The sequence below is a fragment of the Thunnus maccoyii genome, chromosome 16 (genome assembly GCF_910596095.1).
Source record: "Thunnus maccoyii chromosome 16, fThuMac1.1, whole genome shotgun sequence".
Lineage (NCBI taxonomy): Eukaryota > Metazoa > Chordata > Actinopteri > Scombriformes > Scombridae > Thunnus > Thunnus maccoyii.
Genome location: NC_056548.1, coordinates 25042224 through 25058180, shown reverse-complemented (window position 1 = coordinate 25058180; position 15957 = coordinate 25042224). Strand labels below are relative to the sequence as shown.

The window sequence follows — 15957 nt, the reverse complement described above, 5'->3', positions numbered from 1 at the left end:
CTGGGACATGCAGCCATACATTCGTTCATGCAGCTTTAGCCTCAGTCTTTTAGCACAATGTTTAGCTATGAGGTGTATATTTGAGACTCCTTTTACAGACCTCTCGGTTTAATACGAGTCAGCTCAGACATTAAAAAGTCATCTGGAGACAGTGTTTTAGACCAGCTCTTGGAATTAAGCCTAGCTTCATTAGCTAGCTAGCTGCAGCTGATAAAATCTGCAGGCAAGTTGTAATTTCTGCCAGCTATAAATAAGAAGCCTGCTTTTGTATATCCCTATCTGAAACAAGAACCCACTGTTTGAAAAATACTAAGAATTTCAAGTGATAAATCTGCCATTATCACTGTAAAGTGCATGTGTCATGCAAGAATGGAAAGCTGACCAACATAGCAGTGAATGGTCAATTACAAAATGACAATCTCATCCATGAAACATAAAGACACAGCAAGTAGACAAATAGAAAAATGGCAAGTTGGAATACAATTGAACCATTTTTAACATCGATTCTATTCATTTCTATCACGTACGGGATATCCACGTAAAATCTTGCTGCTTAAGCCCTACAGATATTGCTTGCCTGCTTTTGTTAAATCAACAGACACATAATTATTCTCAAAAGCTTGATGATGGTCACTATATTTTTTATAATGTTAAAAAAAACATTCTTCTCTACAACACTACTGACAGCAAAGCAGATATGAAGAAGCCAAAAGTCAACCCTCATTCATCTTATCAAGACATTGCAGAAGAGGTGCCCACAAGTTTTTTTCCATGTAGACTGATATTTCAATATATTAATCTTTGGAAAGAAGCTTGACTTGTTGTCTTCCAGTATTTGGAAACTTTTTTGGGTGGGGGCGTGATATGATTCCCATCATCAAAACTGATTGTAAAAATAAATGTAAAAGGGCTAATATAGACTTCCTTATCCTCTTGGACACAACATCATTCATTTTTTCCCCCAAACTTACCTTACACACTAAGCAGAATCTTTAAAACAATTCACTTGTCTTTTTGGTTTACTTATAACTACACTGCATGGCGGCCAAGGATGACAGAAATAACACATGGCCTGTGACATAGGTTTCTGAAGAGATGTATAAAACTTGCTGCCATCTTCTCCAGTTGTTTGGGCCAGAAAATCTAAATTTGGGTTGCAGGGTGGAGCCTGAGTGGAGTTGAAGCGGGACAAGTAAGCAGCAATCATCGCTAACTGACTGTGATACATCCAGACAGCTGTCGATCAAGAAAATTTACACTGAACCATACCACACTTTAAGCTTTAATATCTACTCAATGAAACAACAGTTTTACAAAATGGAACAAAGACACACATTACAGAAAATTAAGTTTTTTAGTCTCTAATGTCTTATGGGAAAGCAATAATTGATTAAAAATGAATGTGGAATTGCAGGAAGGAATGGGAAGGAACAAGGCGGGGGTGGTGGTTGATCTTCTTCCTGGGGTCGACTCCTCCGGTGCGTCCATTCCTTCCGACTCGATGGAGGCTTAATGTGAGTGTGGAAAAGTGGAAAATTTAATTAGGCTGCCAAGGGGGGTTTGTGTCACTTGGCACGAGCCCTCCCCCACCCTCTCGCCCCCACCCACTACCACCATCAGCCCGCCACCCCTTTCGCCCTCCTCCTCCCACCCTCACTCACCCTTTGCTCTTATCTCATTTGCTGCAACAACCACGGTGTTTGCTCCTCTTCTTGTATTTTTACCCATAGTCCTCCAGGACATGACCCACTGGGCCAAAGGAGCAGATAGAGGTCAACAGTTTACAGCTGTGCTGAGGTTGTGAAGCAGGTGAGACCTGATGTTGCAGAGCTGCCAGTGAGCAGTGATGTGTGGATACACTGAGGCAGTGTGGCTGCTGCATGGAGAGTTGAGCAAACACACTGATTGCCATTTTTATTTTGCCACTTATGTGACATTACAACTCAAGACTTCCACCCCAGCACTGTCACTACATGCTTCATTTTAGATTGTTGCTTATATGTAGCTTTTGGATAATTGTTTGTATTTAATTGAGATAATAACCTACAACTGTAACTGATATTAAGTAAGAGCAGTGTCGAGAAAAGATGAGCAAATAGTAACAGTAAAATATCTTTTACTTCAAGTACATTTGTGTGTGTCAAATTTCAAACTAGGACATTTGGCTTTATTTCATTTTTTGTGCCTTGTTTTCTGGCTCCACCACAGTGCAGCACATCAGACTTAACAAATATCTCAAGCATGGTTGAAATAACTTGTTAGCGTGCCCTGGAGCAAGCACCCCCACCTTCCACCCTCTGTGCATCGTATGTATTGTGTATGTCCACATGTAGACTGTCACCAGACTATAAATGGAAGCTTCCTTAAATGCCCAGAACAGAAACAGTACACCCCTCACTGGAATAAAACTTGTGTGCTAGTTAGTTTGTGCAATTGAAACTAAAATAATAAAAGTCTTAAAACTAGATCTTGAGACAGGATCCCTCTACAAGACAAAGTCACAAGATTAGTTAATAATAAAGAGCCCGCCTTAGTTGATACTGTGCCTAAGGCGAACTTAGACAGACAACAGCACTGTGCGAAAAAATGTAGTCCCCTCATTCATTGAATGGGACCACTGTGTTGATGCAAATGGCGACACAAAGAATTCTGGCTAAAAAATTAAGTGTCGCCCACAAAAAAGTTGAACTTGTCTCAATGCAACGTCATCCCACAAGTTGCCCCTCTGGCCAGCCAAATACATGCAAGCACACATTACTGGTCAATTACTTTATTGATTACTAATCACATATTTCAGTTTACCTCGTGATAATCATGACGAAGGATAAAATGATTGCCGCTGTGATAACTTTCAAGAGTTTTAGATCCCTCCTGGTAATACTGTAAACCACTGTACAGTGTTTTGGTGTCTGAGAAGCCTTCAAAATCAACTCAAAAAATTCAAGCTGGACCTTCTGGATTGTATTTCATTGTCTTGCTGGTATAACATGCCCCTACCAATGTAACCTTTTTTTTAATGTGTGGCTTTTTCCGGTCTTAACACCCGCTTAGTGGCATAAACTGCCAAACAAATTTGCGGTTAATTAAATGACTAAAACCAACTGACATGCGGTACATCTGGGGGCCCTGGCCCTGTGGTCCCAGGGCAGTTTCTCACTTGAAGGTACCAATATACTCCATCAGAACTGCATGTCGGACGGTCAAATAGTTTACATGCTTACATCTGCTTACAATTTTCTGATGTCAGAATTTGAATTTGTAACTGTCTGAAACCGACAATCTGACATTCACACTCACTTCACAACTAAACTCAGCTGTGTGGAGGTGAGAAAGGAGCCGGGCTCTCTTTTTGTATTCTTTACAGAACTATTTCTGTAACGTTTCATGTGTACAACCAAAGCAGCACTATGAATGTCTTCCAGGAGAGACACAAAAAACTTGAAATCCCCATTTTTAAACAATATCACTTCTCTCTGCTCTCAGCCAGCTTTTCCCTCTGCCTTTGAGTGCAGCTGTTTAGAACAACTACACACAATTCTGGCCTCTGAGGTTGTTGGACAACACAAATGGTAAATGGGCTGCATTTATATAGCACCTTTCTAGTCTTCCAACCACTCAAAGCACTTTACAATACATGCCAACATTCACCCATTCACACACACACATTCACACACTGATGGCAGAGGCTGCCATGCAAGGTGCCAACCTGTTCATCAGGAAGAGTTTCTCATCATTCACACACACACACACACACACACACACACACACACACACACTCAAAAGCATAACCCTGCCCTTAGCCTGGTTGGTAATCCAGCCTCGACCTCAGGTAATACTGTAGATTTAGCAACAATATGAAACTCAGATTGTAATAGAATATTCAAACAAACACAAGTTGGATGTAGCTCACATGCTTCCCTCCCCGGTGCTGTAGCTCATACTCATATTGTAGCTGCTTTTTGACATTCACACTAATCTGAAAACAGATGATCTCGTATCATGTGAAAAACCATTCAAATCAGACACTATATTCAATACTGTAGAAGTATATTACGTTCAGCAGGATAATTAATGTTTCTTTATCAAAATATGTGTAGTGTATGAATGGCCTGGCTTATAAGATGGATAGAAAACTTTCAGACCGTGTGCAGAAACAACATTCACACTGCAAGTTGACATGATACTAAACTGATCCTCTAGTCAAGCATCATCACGTGGCTGCATCACATCCGCTCAGCCTCAAATGAAAAGTTTCCTCCAACTCGTCAGGAAACATGCTCATCCCTTGTGCACTCTTCCAACTTCCAACGCATGGATATTTATTTTTCGGAAGGGGGGGGGGGGGGGGGGGCGAAGTGAAGGTAAGCATGAGAGGGTGGCGGTGGTGGTGGAGGGATGAAGGAGTCTTGTCACATTACATGTACCTGTCTGTGTGCGTCTTCACTTGCAGCTGTCATCTCACCTGACAGGTCTATCAGTGTCCACGGCTGATCAGAACGCGTCCCTCAGCCTGACAGGATGAACCGACAGCGCGGCAATCCAGAATGACAGCTCCTCAGGTAGCTGGTGGTGGGAGGCAGGGATGGAGGGAAATGAGGGAGAGGGAGGAATCTGGGGGTGAGAGGCAAGATGAAGGCCGCCGAGGAGTAAAAGAACACACACAACAGGAGGAGTAAATTAAAGTCAGTACACACACTGAAATAATCCACCCAGCATGACTGATCTTAATTCTGCTTTTTCCTGAATTTCACTATCTGATCATAAAGTGATTCTGAGATAACGCTTTATAAATGAGCGATTGTTGCCAAACATTACCTTTAAAACCTCCATTAAAGCCTTGAATCCTCTTCCTGCCAAAGAAAACACAGGGTGCCAGTTTGACTATTTTTGAGCAAATTGAGTCTCATCTTCTACGACAATCAAGCATATTGAATCAAGGCCAAACTGCTTACTTAATGCAGGGGAACTGAGAAGCTGTATTCCAGAGAAAAAACACCTGCGGGATGTGCTTTGGTTAACCCATGAAAGGTTTAAATCAAGTGTCTATGATCACACCCAAGGGAAAATGTGGAGGGAGCCCCCCCCCCCTCTTCGCTCGTTCCCCTCTTTGACAAAAATCTGTCTTTATCTTGTCAAAAGCCATCGAAAACAAGCCCATCCAGTACGCCTCTACAACACCAAGACGAGACAAAACGGGAAAACCTACAAGCTCCAGAGCGAAGATTCATTTGATCAGCTTAGCTACGCTCTCCTGGCTTCTCATGTACGAGGAGTAATTAGCAATTAACAATCAGGGTTTAGCTAGATCCAGTTATTATCTGTAAGCAAGAGGGGGGGAGAAAAATATCTGCTGCTTTGACTTTAGAGTGCATTAGAATTCCTGTGCTACTTCAGTTTGATAAAAAAGAAGAGTGAGGGACCCAAGCAGTAATTCTCTCATTTTCACGACATCTCTGGGCCATTTTTTTTTTTTCAAATTCCCAGATCAAACAGGCTGTAACAAAAGGCCCCAAATCCCCCCTCCGCTCTCCTCCTCCTGCTCTCTCTTTCCAAAATTAGTTAAGCCTCTCAGCTCCATCATCCTCAACATGGCTCGCATCAACAACCCTACGCTGCATCGCAAATGCTGCATAGCCTCTGAAATCCACCCCTCCTCTCTCTCTCTCTCTCTCTCTCTCTCACACACACACACACACACACACACACACACTCCTCTTCAACCCCCTTCCCTCCAAACACGCTAAGGACGAGGGGGAAGAAAAAGAAAACTCCCCATATGTCAGTCTGAATTTGTACTTGTAGACAAAACACAAAGTACCCCACAGTCACTAGAGTTTGTGATTTCACCCCCCCCCCCCCCCCCCCCCCCCTCCTTCCTCTTCACTTGGCTAACTGTTTATCTTTAGTCTTTTCCGGGGAAATATAAGTCAAAAGGCTGCAGTACACAAAATAATAAAAAAAGAATCAGGCGAGGCTGACAGATTGGGCGATTTGGACGCGGTGACAAGAGAGACAAGTAAACAATCTCGGATAAGGCGGCTGTCTGCCTTTACCGCTCTCTGACATATTCAGGCCTTTTGGATGCTCCTTGTTTCCTTCTGATTACCTCCTTGCTACTGCCCCAGCTGTTTACCATCTCAGGGCACAAGGTGATGACTCAGGATTTTCAATCATTCTCCCACACTTTCCCTCCTTCTCTGTTATCATCTTTCCTTATACACTCCCTGCATCTGTGCCGTACTCCCGTGACTCTGTCCGCCTTTGACAACTTACTTTTACACTCCTCAAAAGTTTCCGGCAAGTAGCCCGACTTCTAAGGTGAAGTGGGGTGAGTGATGCTAAGAGCTAACTCCGGGTTATTGCCCAGGAAGGTGCTCGTTGCTGAGCTTTAAGTGATCCTGTTTCACACACTTGTCAGTTCTCCAGGCTGGCAGGTCCTTACTGCCTCCGAGCTAGCTGCTTATAGGGTTGTCACCAGAGCAGTTAATGTTAATCTAATGCTAATATTCATGTTTGCCGGTTCCCTTGAGCTAAGGACACCTGCTTCTGCAGCAGACGGTCCTCTGTTAGCAACCGCAAGGCCATGCCCTCCATCGGATGCTCATTACTCTGGAGCGTTAGCTTCGGTTAGGTTAGCTGTCCCGCCACCAGAAAGGCTAGGAAGCAGATGAAATTCTCACCTCAAGCCATGCAACAGAGTAAAGAAAATGTTTAAAACAAAGCAGAGCAACCACAAAATCGCACATTCAACCTCCAAGGGAAAAATGATCTGAATCATATTCAATCGTTCCTCAAATCGAGTCCCGGTCCAGCAAAGCGTGAACTCTGACGGACCACAAAAAAACCCCACTCTCATCAATTTAATCATCCCCCGTCCAGAGATTCCAAGCTAATTATTCCAGCCTTTAATTATTCCATCCGACTGCCGTTGAGATCTCTTAAAGACGGCTGGATTAGTGGATTTGGAGTATTAGCTTGGAGGGTTGGCAGACCTCTGCACTGTGATTCAGGGGGCTGAGAAACACATCTTCAAAAGGTACCTTGAGCAGCACCTTCACAGGATCATTACACAGGATAAATCCATGTTAAGTTGCTTAAAAGCGTGTAAAGGTGAGCCATGTTTGGGCACAGACACTTTTGAGGGAGGAGGAAAACTAAATGTGACTTAAGCATTGCAAGAGCGACACAGTTATAGCCACTTCGGAAGGAATTGTTTACAAGTTACTTAAAGGGCTTATGCCAACTTGGGTAAGCATCAAGGACTGAGTTTAACTTCAGGAGTGAAAGTGTTTTTTCAGATTCACAGTCAAAGTTGGGGTACTTTTCTCAATGCAATGTCATAGTCTGTATTCAAGGGAATGATTTTCAAGCTAAAGATTCAATCGCTCTTGTTATTTCAGCTAATGTAAATCCTTGATTCAGTTCTGGCAAGTTGAGTTTCACCCACAGGGCTAAATCCACGCTGAGATTTGTCACTATTGAAAATCAATTGGTACCTTTTGGGTGCAAACTCATGATGTCTACAGTTGACTGTCAAGTTAAACTATTCTTTGCCCATGCTTGTTAAAGATGTTACCCATCATCCAGCTACCCCTCCTTTGAACTGGAACACCCCCCAGCTCTCCAAAATGAGAGCAGCTCGTCCTTTGGCTGACAACAGAGATGTTTTGAAAGCAGGTCGGGAAAGGTTAGAGCAAGAAACATGGAGCGGGGCATTAAAAAAGACAAAAAGAATCTTGCTTTTTAATTATTTTATTAAGAGCCTTGATGCTATTAAATGCCCCAGATACATTCACCCTATAGTTCTCAATTAGACTTGACAGTTGCTGCATTACCAACAATAAATATAGCAAAGGGCTGTGCCTAAGGCCAGGAAGGACCCCTAACCATGACCCTCATATTTAATGATGAAAACAAGGAAGCGCACACTCTGCCTCACTCAAGCACATGCATGTGCACATTCATGCATGGGAATATGTGCATGCACGTACACACACACACACACACACACACACACACACACACACACACACACACACACACACACACACATACACACACTCATCCTCTGTGCTGTGGCTCCTTATTACACAAGTGCAGTTGGGGCTTGTAAGAACACTCCTTTACTAATTCTCAGCATCTTTGTGGTTTATAAAGGCATTAAGGTGTACACATGAAAGTACACATTTGGAGAGAAGTCATTTCAAGATTTATTATGGGAGTGAGAAGGCACACAAATAGTGTATTATTGAAAAATAATTTCCCCTAAAATGTATTATTCACTCAGCAGTATTTTTGGCTCTATTTGAAAAATATTTTCTTGTTCTGTGTTTGCCAAACTGGTCACATGACTCTTGGGATGCAGTGTAAGTGAGAAGGTCCAGCACTTTGTTTAAACTGAATTATCTTAACATCTACTGGATGGATTGCCACAAAACTAGATAAAGGAAGTTGAGGGTTCTCAGATGACTTGAATGATCCTCTGGTCTTCTAGAGAATATTCTTTTAATCACTAGATGTCTTTTTTTATCACCCGACATTTCTGTATCTTTTGTCTTTGAGTAAAATATCTTGATAAGTGTTGGATGACCATGAAATTTGGTGCAGACATTCATGTTCTTTGTGTTTAGTGCTAAATAATTATCAAATGTTGGCATGCTCACATGCTAAACTAAGTTAGTGAACATTGTAAACAACAGCCGCATGCATCAGCATGGTTAGAATGTCATTGTGAGCTTGTTTGCATATTGATTTTAGCATGTAGCTCAAAGCAACAGCAGCAAGCTGCAATCCAAGTGTGTGGCTGCCACTCTTGTGAAAATGCATGATATTTGCCACAGCCATTGGAGTTTATGATGATTCAACATTTTTAAGTTGTCCTTGCGGTTCTCTTAGTGACCGCAGTGATTACCGCACAGAAGGAAATGATACAGGAGTTAATTTTTACTGGTATTTGAGTTACCTGAATTAGATACCTCCTCACCAGCAGTGAACAAACATATCAGTAAAGAGAAACTTGGAACATTAGCTTCAAAGTTTTATTATCCAGTCTGGGTCAACTAACAATGTTTATGACTTACTAAAGGCTATGAGTCATATTATATTCCTAACCATTTTCTCAATTTTAAATGACTCCCTCTATTTTGCTGCATGATGAGATTAAAGATGATGAATAACAGCTGCAGTATGGTACAGGTGGTAAGTAGGATTGGAGGTAGTCGGGAGCTGCAGATGTGATGTGTCCTGTAACTGCCTGTTTGAAATTGGCATCAGTGGCGCCGGGAAGCAGATGCAGCGGCAACCATTCGCTGTTCCTACTGCTTGTTTATCAAATGCAAACAAAACATTCTTAAAACTTTTCAAAGGATGACAGGGAATAAAACACTCCTGAAATAACCAACACTATTTTTCCCATGACAAACAGAAATCACACTTTTTGTGATCTCACCTCAAACCACAAGTGTCCACTGACAAGGATGTTTCCAGGGTATAAAACCACTTACATTTTTCCTATGATTATTTCCTAACTTAACTGCCTAACAACAGTGCAGACAAAGGAGAAAAACACGACACAGTGTCAGGGGAAACACACTTCTTTACTGGATAGAAATGTTGACAAAAGAACACATTCCTCAGTAACTTACAGTACTGTCGACATGTCAGTTAAAGACTTCGCATGGCTTTTAATGGTCAGAATGAACACACATAGTATTGTGATCACTAAAAGACAAGCTGGAGATCATTTTAACATGAACAGTGGAACCAAACTTGACAATCATATGTGTGACAAAGATAAACAGTCAACACAGGTGCTCGCAGCTCTTTGAGATTTACATGTAGTTAATGGTTTACATATTGTTTGCATATCAACAAATAACTGTTCACAGCACGCCATCTCTGATTGGAGTGTTGTGAGCCCAACCCTTTGTGGTTTGACTGCTTGAATCCAGGTGTCATTGGCACAGAACAATAATACAATACTAGTTATCGTCAGGTAAGAGAGACAGATTGTACGCACATCTAGTTCCCGTCAGATTTTAATAGATTTTCTATTTCTATAATGTTTGTGTGTCTGCTATTTTCACATAATCCTTTAGAAGTAGAGGAACTTTATTGTGACATTAGTTATTTATGTCTACAACACAAATTCTGAGCTCATTTCAGAGATTTTGTGGGAGTTTTAGCTTTTGTAAGGTTTTAGCTGTAGCATGCTGCGGTGCCTGGACAATTTATTCTAAACTTCTGCAGCAGAGTGTCTTCTCACTACAACTATAATGAAAAGTGAAGGTACTGAATAAGAGCCAACCATCTCAAGGTCAAACAGTGTGGAATTCGCAGAGTCTGTGTGCAGCAAGCACACGGTCATTCTCACTGTACTGGTACCGTGCAGTACATTTCACATATGTAAGTCTGCATACTCATAAACAGGTACACAATAGCATGAGCAAACACACACACACACACATACGCTCGCATACATACTCCCACAGGCAACTCTCCAGGCATGTATTTAAGCTAGAGGGTACTAGAGTTTCCCATTGGCGAAGGCTCCCTCTTGGAACTGAGGGATGAAGCTCTTGAAGTACGCCCTAAGTGACAGAGAGAGAGAGAGAGGGAGAGAGAGAGAAGGGGAAATGAGAGAGTACAGCAAATAAAACATCAAAATGTGACAATAATTGGGACTGAACTGCTTCAAAGCATCTGACAATTTCACTGGGTCAGTCCCAGCCCCAGCATGTAACAAAGTACAGATGAAAGGCAGTTTCTGTTTAGTTGTTACAACTACAGATGTCCATGTGTAAGCGCTCTTGAGGGAAAACCAGAGACATAACTTCACTACAAGCACAAAAATCAAAGAGGGTAAAACCACCCCCCAAAAAACAGGAGTCCACAAGGTGCGATGAGGTTTGTGTGTGTATGTGTGATTGTGTCAAGTTAGACTTCAAGCACATAGATTTATATTTATCTTTTTCTTTCTTGCCAAAATTAAATGAGAAAATCGATACCACTCTCACATCTGTCTGTTTAATATGCAAATGGAGGCAGCAGCTTGTTAGCTTAGCTTAGCACGAAGACTGGAAACAGGGGGAAACAGCTAGCGTGGCTGTGTCCAAAGGTAGCAAAATCCAGCTACTAGCACTTCTAAAGTTCACTAAAGACATTACATTTGATTTGTTTTTAATAAATACGGAATCTCTTTACCTCTGTTGAAATAGAATTATGTGTTTATTACTGCAGATGAATGGTTAGTTTGCTAGTTTGGTTAGCTGGCTGGTTGTACAGACTCATTAAACAAGCATTTGAAATGATTTATGTATAATTGAAGTTTATTTGGAAAGCATTAGGATGTTAGCGCTGCTTGCATTGATATACATTGTTTTGCCGAGGTAGCACTCTCTGAATCTCTTGAGTGCAAATGACTCATAGTCAGAGGCGCCACAATTATGAGAATAAAACCTATTTTTAAAATTACCAGAATTTTGTTTCAAACCACCTTTGCTGAGTCAAAACTTTCAAATCTAAGAGCTTACAGATAAGATTTTTAAGCAGATTTACAGATATTTTGGTGAGGAAGACTGATACAGATAAGTAAATGAGTAAAAAAACAAGTAGACAATCAGATAACTTATGAATGAAACACATTATGCTTTTTGTTTCTATAGTCGTTTAGATCTTTCAAATATTTACTGCAGTAATTAACCTTTGCCATTCAAAGTGCAAACACTGATCAAGACAGACCACGCCTACAGATTTACTCTAATGAGGTCATGCCAGTTTATGTGTATTGAGGGTGGAATAAAATCTGTGAAGATCAACAAACAACCAGTGTGCTGCACGTTCCACATAACACAGGCCTATTCTATCATGTATAATGCATATAATACATATTTATTCTCATATATCTGACAAGTTTATGTACTAAATGTTCTAAATGGGTTTTAAGTCTAGACAGAACATATGGTATAATTTCCAAAAAATGCATGTCAGGTTCTACTTACTTTGCCCTCTTGGCCATCTCATTGCCGTCCCAGCGTGGGCTGTAAGGATACGATTTCTGCACCTGAGAATAGAGCTGACCGCTGTTGGTGAAGTGATAAACAGACTGGAAGGTGAGGGTGGGTTGGTCCCTGGGGAAGTACAGCGGGAGATCCACTACGAGGAGCAGAGGGACACAACGAGAGACATGTAGAGAGGAATGAGGATCGTAAGGTAACCGCATCGGATGTGATGCAGGCAGATCAAAATCTGACCCCGCTATGGAGAGTATTTGACTTTCCTACCGTGCACTAGGAAGCAAAAGTCTTTCCACATGAGTAGAAGTGTGAGTTTTGTGAATCCCTCGGCGTCGTACTCCACCACTCCCCTGCAATACACACATTGATATTATATTCATGTGTCTGCAAGGCCTCGCTAAGTCTTATTCTGCAGTACTTTCTTGTAAAGAGGGCAGACACATTGGTGAAGACAGGATGTGGTCCTCTCCAGTAACTCACGTTCCAAAGTGGCTGAGGAATGCAGCGATGTACTCCCTCCTCTTGTGATAGCCTTGGATGACATACTGCACCTACACAGAGCAAAGCAGAGGGATTAACAGACAGTGAAAAAGGGAAAAAGCAAAACAGTGTTTGAACACTGGCAGTGGCTCTATGAGAGTGCTAATACTTTATCTGTCAAAATCATTTGTCATGAAACTATGACAAAAATCTGAAGAGTGACTAATGAGGAGAAGGCATTGGGGAAAAAACAACTAATAAAGGTCTATTTTTTTTGATATTTGTGCCTTTTAGATTAACATAAAGATGTAATAGAGAGACCAATATGTGTTCCCAGTTTCCTTTTCTGAAACTGTACATGAACAGTGTAACCTGCAGTAAAGTAGATATACACTGAGCTCATACTTTTTCTTGTATGACTTTCTTTTCATTATAAAATCGTAACAGCACAAAACACTTCATTTTCCAGTTATGTTATAGAATAAAGGTCTAGAAATTGTGTGCGTTGTTCATTAAAAGTGTCCCTCTTATGTAATACTGGTGTATGAACAAGAAAGAATGACAGAATGATAGTGTATATGTAGTTACAGTATGGCCTCATGTTACTTTACTATATGATAGAAGAATGATCTGAATCACTTCCACTCAGATTTCAAAGTGAAAAAGAAATTAGGGGATTTTTTGATCATTACAAACAGATATATTTTAAGTAACTGAATAGGTTTTGGGAGGGAAAAAATGGCATTTTGGTGCATTACTAAAGGACAGAAATTGGTTTAATGATGTGATGTCCATATGGGTTACTCCCTTCAAGAGAAACTAGCTGACGCTTGCCAAGAGAATTACTGGATTTGTTGCTTTTTTTAATGAAATTTGATTGCAAAAGGGATGTTGGGATGGGACATTACACATGCACAGTCACTAAGTTGCCAATGCTCTACCTCAGTGGGTGAGTAAGATACTGGTTCTGAACAGCAGTGCATTCTTGGTCCCCTTATATTTTATTTTCAAGTTTATCTTAATGGCATTTTGCTTGGTGACAGTAGAGAGTGACAGAAAACATGGTGAGAGAGGGGGTGAGAGGTGATAAAGACTGTTAAACCATGGTTATGGGTCTTAGACCGCTGGCCCGCCAGGAGGCTCCTTGCAGCAAATAACATTTACACACATCCCCTTTAATGAATAAGAATATTGTGTTTATTATTTTCCATCACATCAACTTCACTTCCTTTTCATCCCCCTCAGCACCTGTCCCGTCCGCATGGTTTAAGGGTCTTTCTTGCCCTGGATTAGGCCTCTTAGGCAGTGCTTACTCCCACTCTGTGTGCAGCCTGAGAGAAAAAGCTGGCGGTGCTTTCAGAGCGAACCTACCCAGAATGTAAACAATGCCGTGGCCGGGAGAAAGATTAACAGAGGTGAACGTTGTAATGGTTGCTTTCGGTTTAAAACCAGACGGCTCAGAGTACAAAAGTCGTATTACATTCAATCTTTGTACAGGCGAATTTAAATGTCACACGAGTACAAAGTCTTTAGCTTACCACTTGACAGCCAAATAAGCTGGTGTTAAAAGCTCTACCATAGAATCTGTCAAATGTTACTAGAAAAGAGTCTGCTGCAGGTACTGTGTTAATTTTAATACAATTTCTCCATTTTGGTTTTGATACAGAGCCTATGTGTTCAGTTTTTCTCACCTAAAATGTGGTTTAACCGTTTCAGTCATCTCATGAGCAACATGAAACCGTGTGCATCATGTCAGGAAGGAGCACATTGTTGAGCTTGTTTTAAGGTAGACTGTCTTACAACCTTGAACAGACAACAAAGAGTGTGAAACCTTCAAGAAATTGCTGCTAATCATTGATCAAACAACACACAGAAAGGACCCAGTCAGTCAGTGGAATTAAACCCAGGGTGATCCACCTGTTTTTCCTACATATCAAAACCACTGATAACTGAATTAGTTGGAACTTAAGACTTGTGTTGATATATTAAAATGAAGCACAGCTTCTACTCTTGTGAGCACATGACCAGAGTGTCTTTGTTGCGTGTTGACGGGTGTGATTAGCGATTATCTTTAAGCTCAAAGAGGAGAAGCTCTGGGCTCATTCGACTGTTGAGCGTCCTGGGCAGGTGAGAAGGCCTGCAGTCAGCCAGCCAGGCATGAAGGTGACCGGCTCCATTCACCTACTGTAGCGAGACCAATCCTCAGCAGGATACTGATGTATCGTTGCATGGGGCCACGCTCAAGATTATTGAATAAAATGAAGAAAAATCTGTAGCAGAATTCCTAAAATTAGATATTCACACTGGGGACATGAGCAGTTTGCATCAGGGTGAAATGCATTTCACCACACCTGAGGGGATGTATTAGTTATCCATGAATTTGCCTTGCATTGAATTCAGAATCAGAATTAGTGGAGGGAAGGTTTTCTGCAGGCAGGCCTACATGAACGAAACAAAAACCGTCTCTGCTAACGTCATGCCAAATGAAGACAGTTTTCAGAACTATGAAAGTGACTTTTGAGGTGCTATGTCTTACAGCAAAAGTCACATATTTAATGAGTGAGGAGACTGTTTCAGACATTCAGCACATATGGTGGTTCCAAAAGTGGTTGCCGTGGCATCCAGGCACTCCTTATGTAAAGGCCAAATGGGGTGAAGATTTATTTCCAATTTTCTGTAAAGCACTGTACATTTTAAATACCGTTTTACCACATAAAAAGGCAACTTTACAATAGCAACATATCAAAATGGAAGAAATAAAAGGTAAAAATCACTATGAAGGTGTGCCATGGCTTAAAATTCACTCATGTCGCAGCATGTTGCAATGTCGGCCAATAAAAGATTATCTTTGAAGAGCAGAGGAAACAGCTATCAGACACAATCAGGTGGCAAAGTGTGAAGAGGAAACTCAGCACGTAGAAAGTAGAAACGTGCCAACGCTGCTGCTGGTCGAACAGCAGGTTTAAGTAAGTTTGTGGACTGATTAACACCAACTATAGGTTCATTTATGATGAACTAATTTAAGTTAGACTTGTGCCAACATGCTGGGGGAAACCCTGTGAAATATTACAAGACAATCCACTTTATTTATTAAAGTTGAGGCAAATATATCTCTAAACTAGAAGAAAAAAATCTAAAATACTGTCCAGCAGTCATAAACTTGCAAAGTTTGGAAAGGAGAGCAGTTCTAGATTTAAATATCTGCTGTTAAACAAGTCGCTCTGCTCTGCAGTGCAAGAGAAGTATTGCAATACTTTTGCTACTGTATGGACAATGCATAATAAAATGTTTATGGGTTTCTCCTGAATGTTCAATTAACCTACTTCCAAGAGTTGTGTCTGTGTATCATCTACAAAACACATGTAGTAAAAGTGTGAGGTTCAGTTGAGGACAGGATATATCATGAGTAAAGCCGGAGACAGTATTTCCTTACCCACCGCTACTGCATGGCTGTGATTACTCA

At 41.2% G+C, this 15957-nt stretch overlaps 1 protein-coding gene and 1 long non-coding RNA gene across 2 annotated transcripts in view; both read right to left on the bottom strand.

Annotated features, from left to right (window-relative positions):
- Positions 1 to 1363: 1363 nt before the first annotated feature.
- Positions 1364 to 5832, bottom strand: LOC121881220. The gene is made up of 4 exons (XR_006091721.1): positions 4953 to 5832; positions 4816 to 4850; positions 4463 to 4611; positions 1364 to 1508 (listed from the first exon to the last, which is right to left on the bottom strand). It is a non-coding gene; the product is annotated as an uncharacterized LOC121881220 (long non-coding RNA).
- Positions 5833 to 9577: 3745 nt separating this feature from the next.
- babam2 (BRISC and BRCA1 A complex member 2) overlaps positions 9578 to 15957 on the bottom strand; it is an 80373-nt gene continuing 73993 nt past the window's right edge. The window contains exons 9-12 of the mRNA XM_042437220.1: positions 12495 to 12565; positions 12282 to 12364; positions 12000 to 12153; positions 9578 to 10589 (exon numbers count right to left, since the gene is read on the bottom strand). Coding sequence (XP_042293154.1) covers positions 10526 to 10589; positions 12000 to 12153; positions 12282 to 12364; positions 12495 to 12565 — 372 coding nt within the window. The 3' untranslated portion in view covers positions 9578 to 10525. The remainder of the gene's footprint in view (positions 10590 to 11999; positions 12154 to 12281; positions 12365 to 12494; positions 12566 to 15957) is intronic.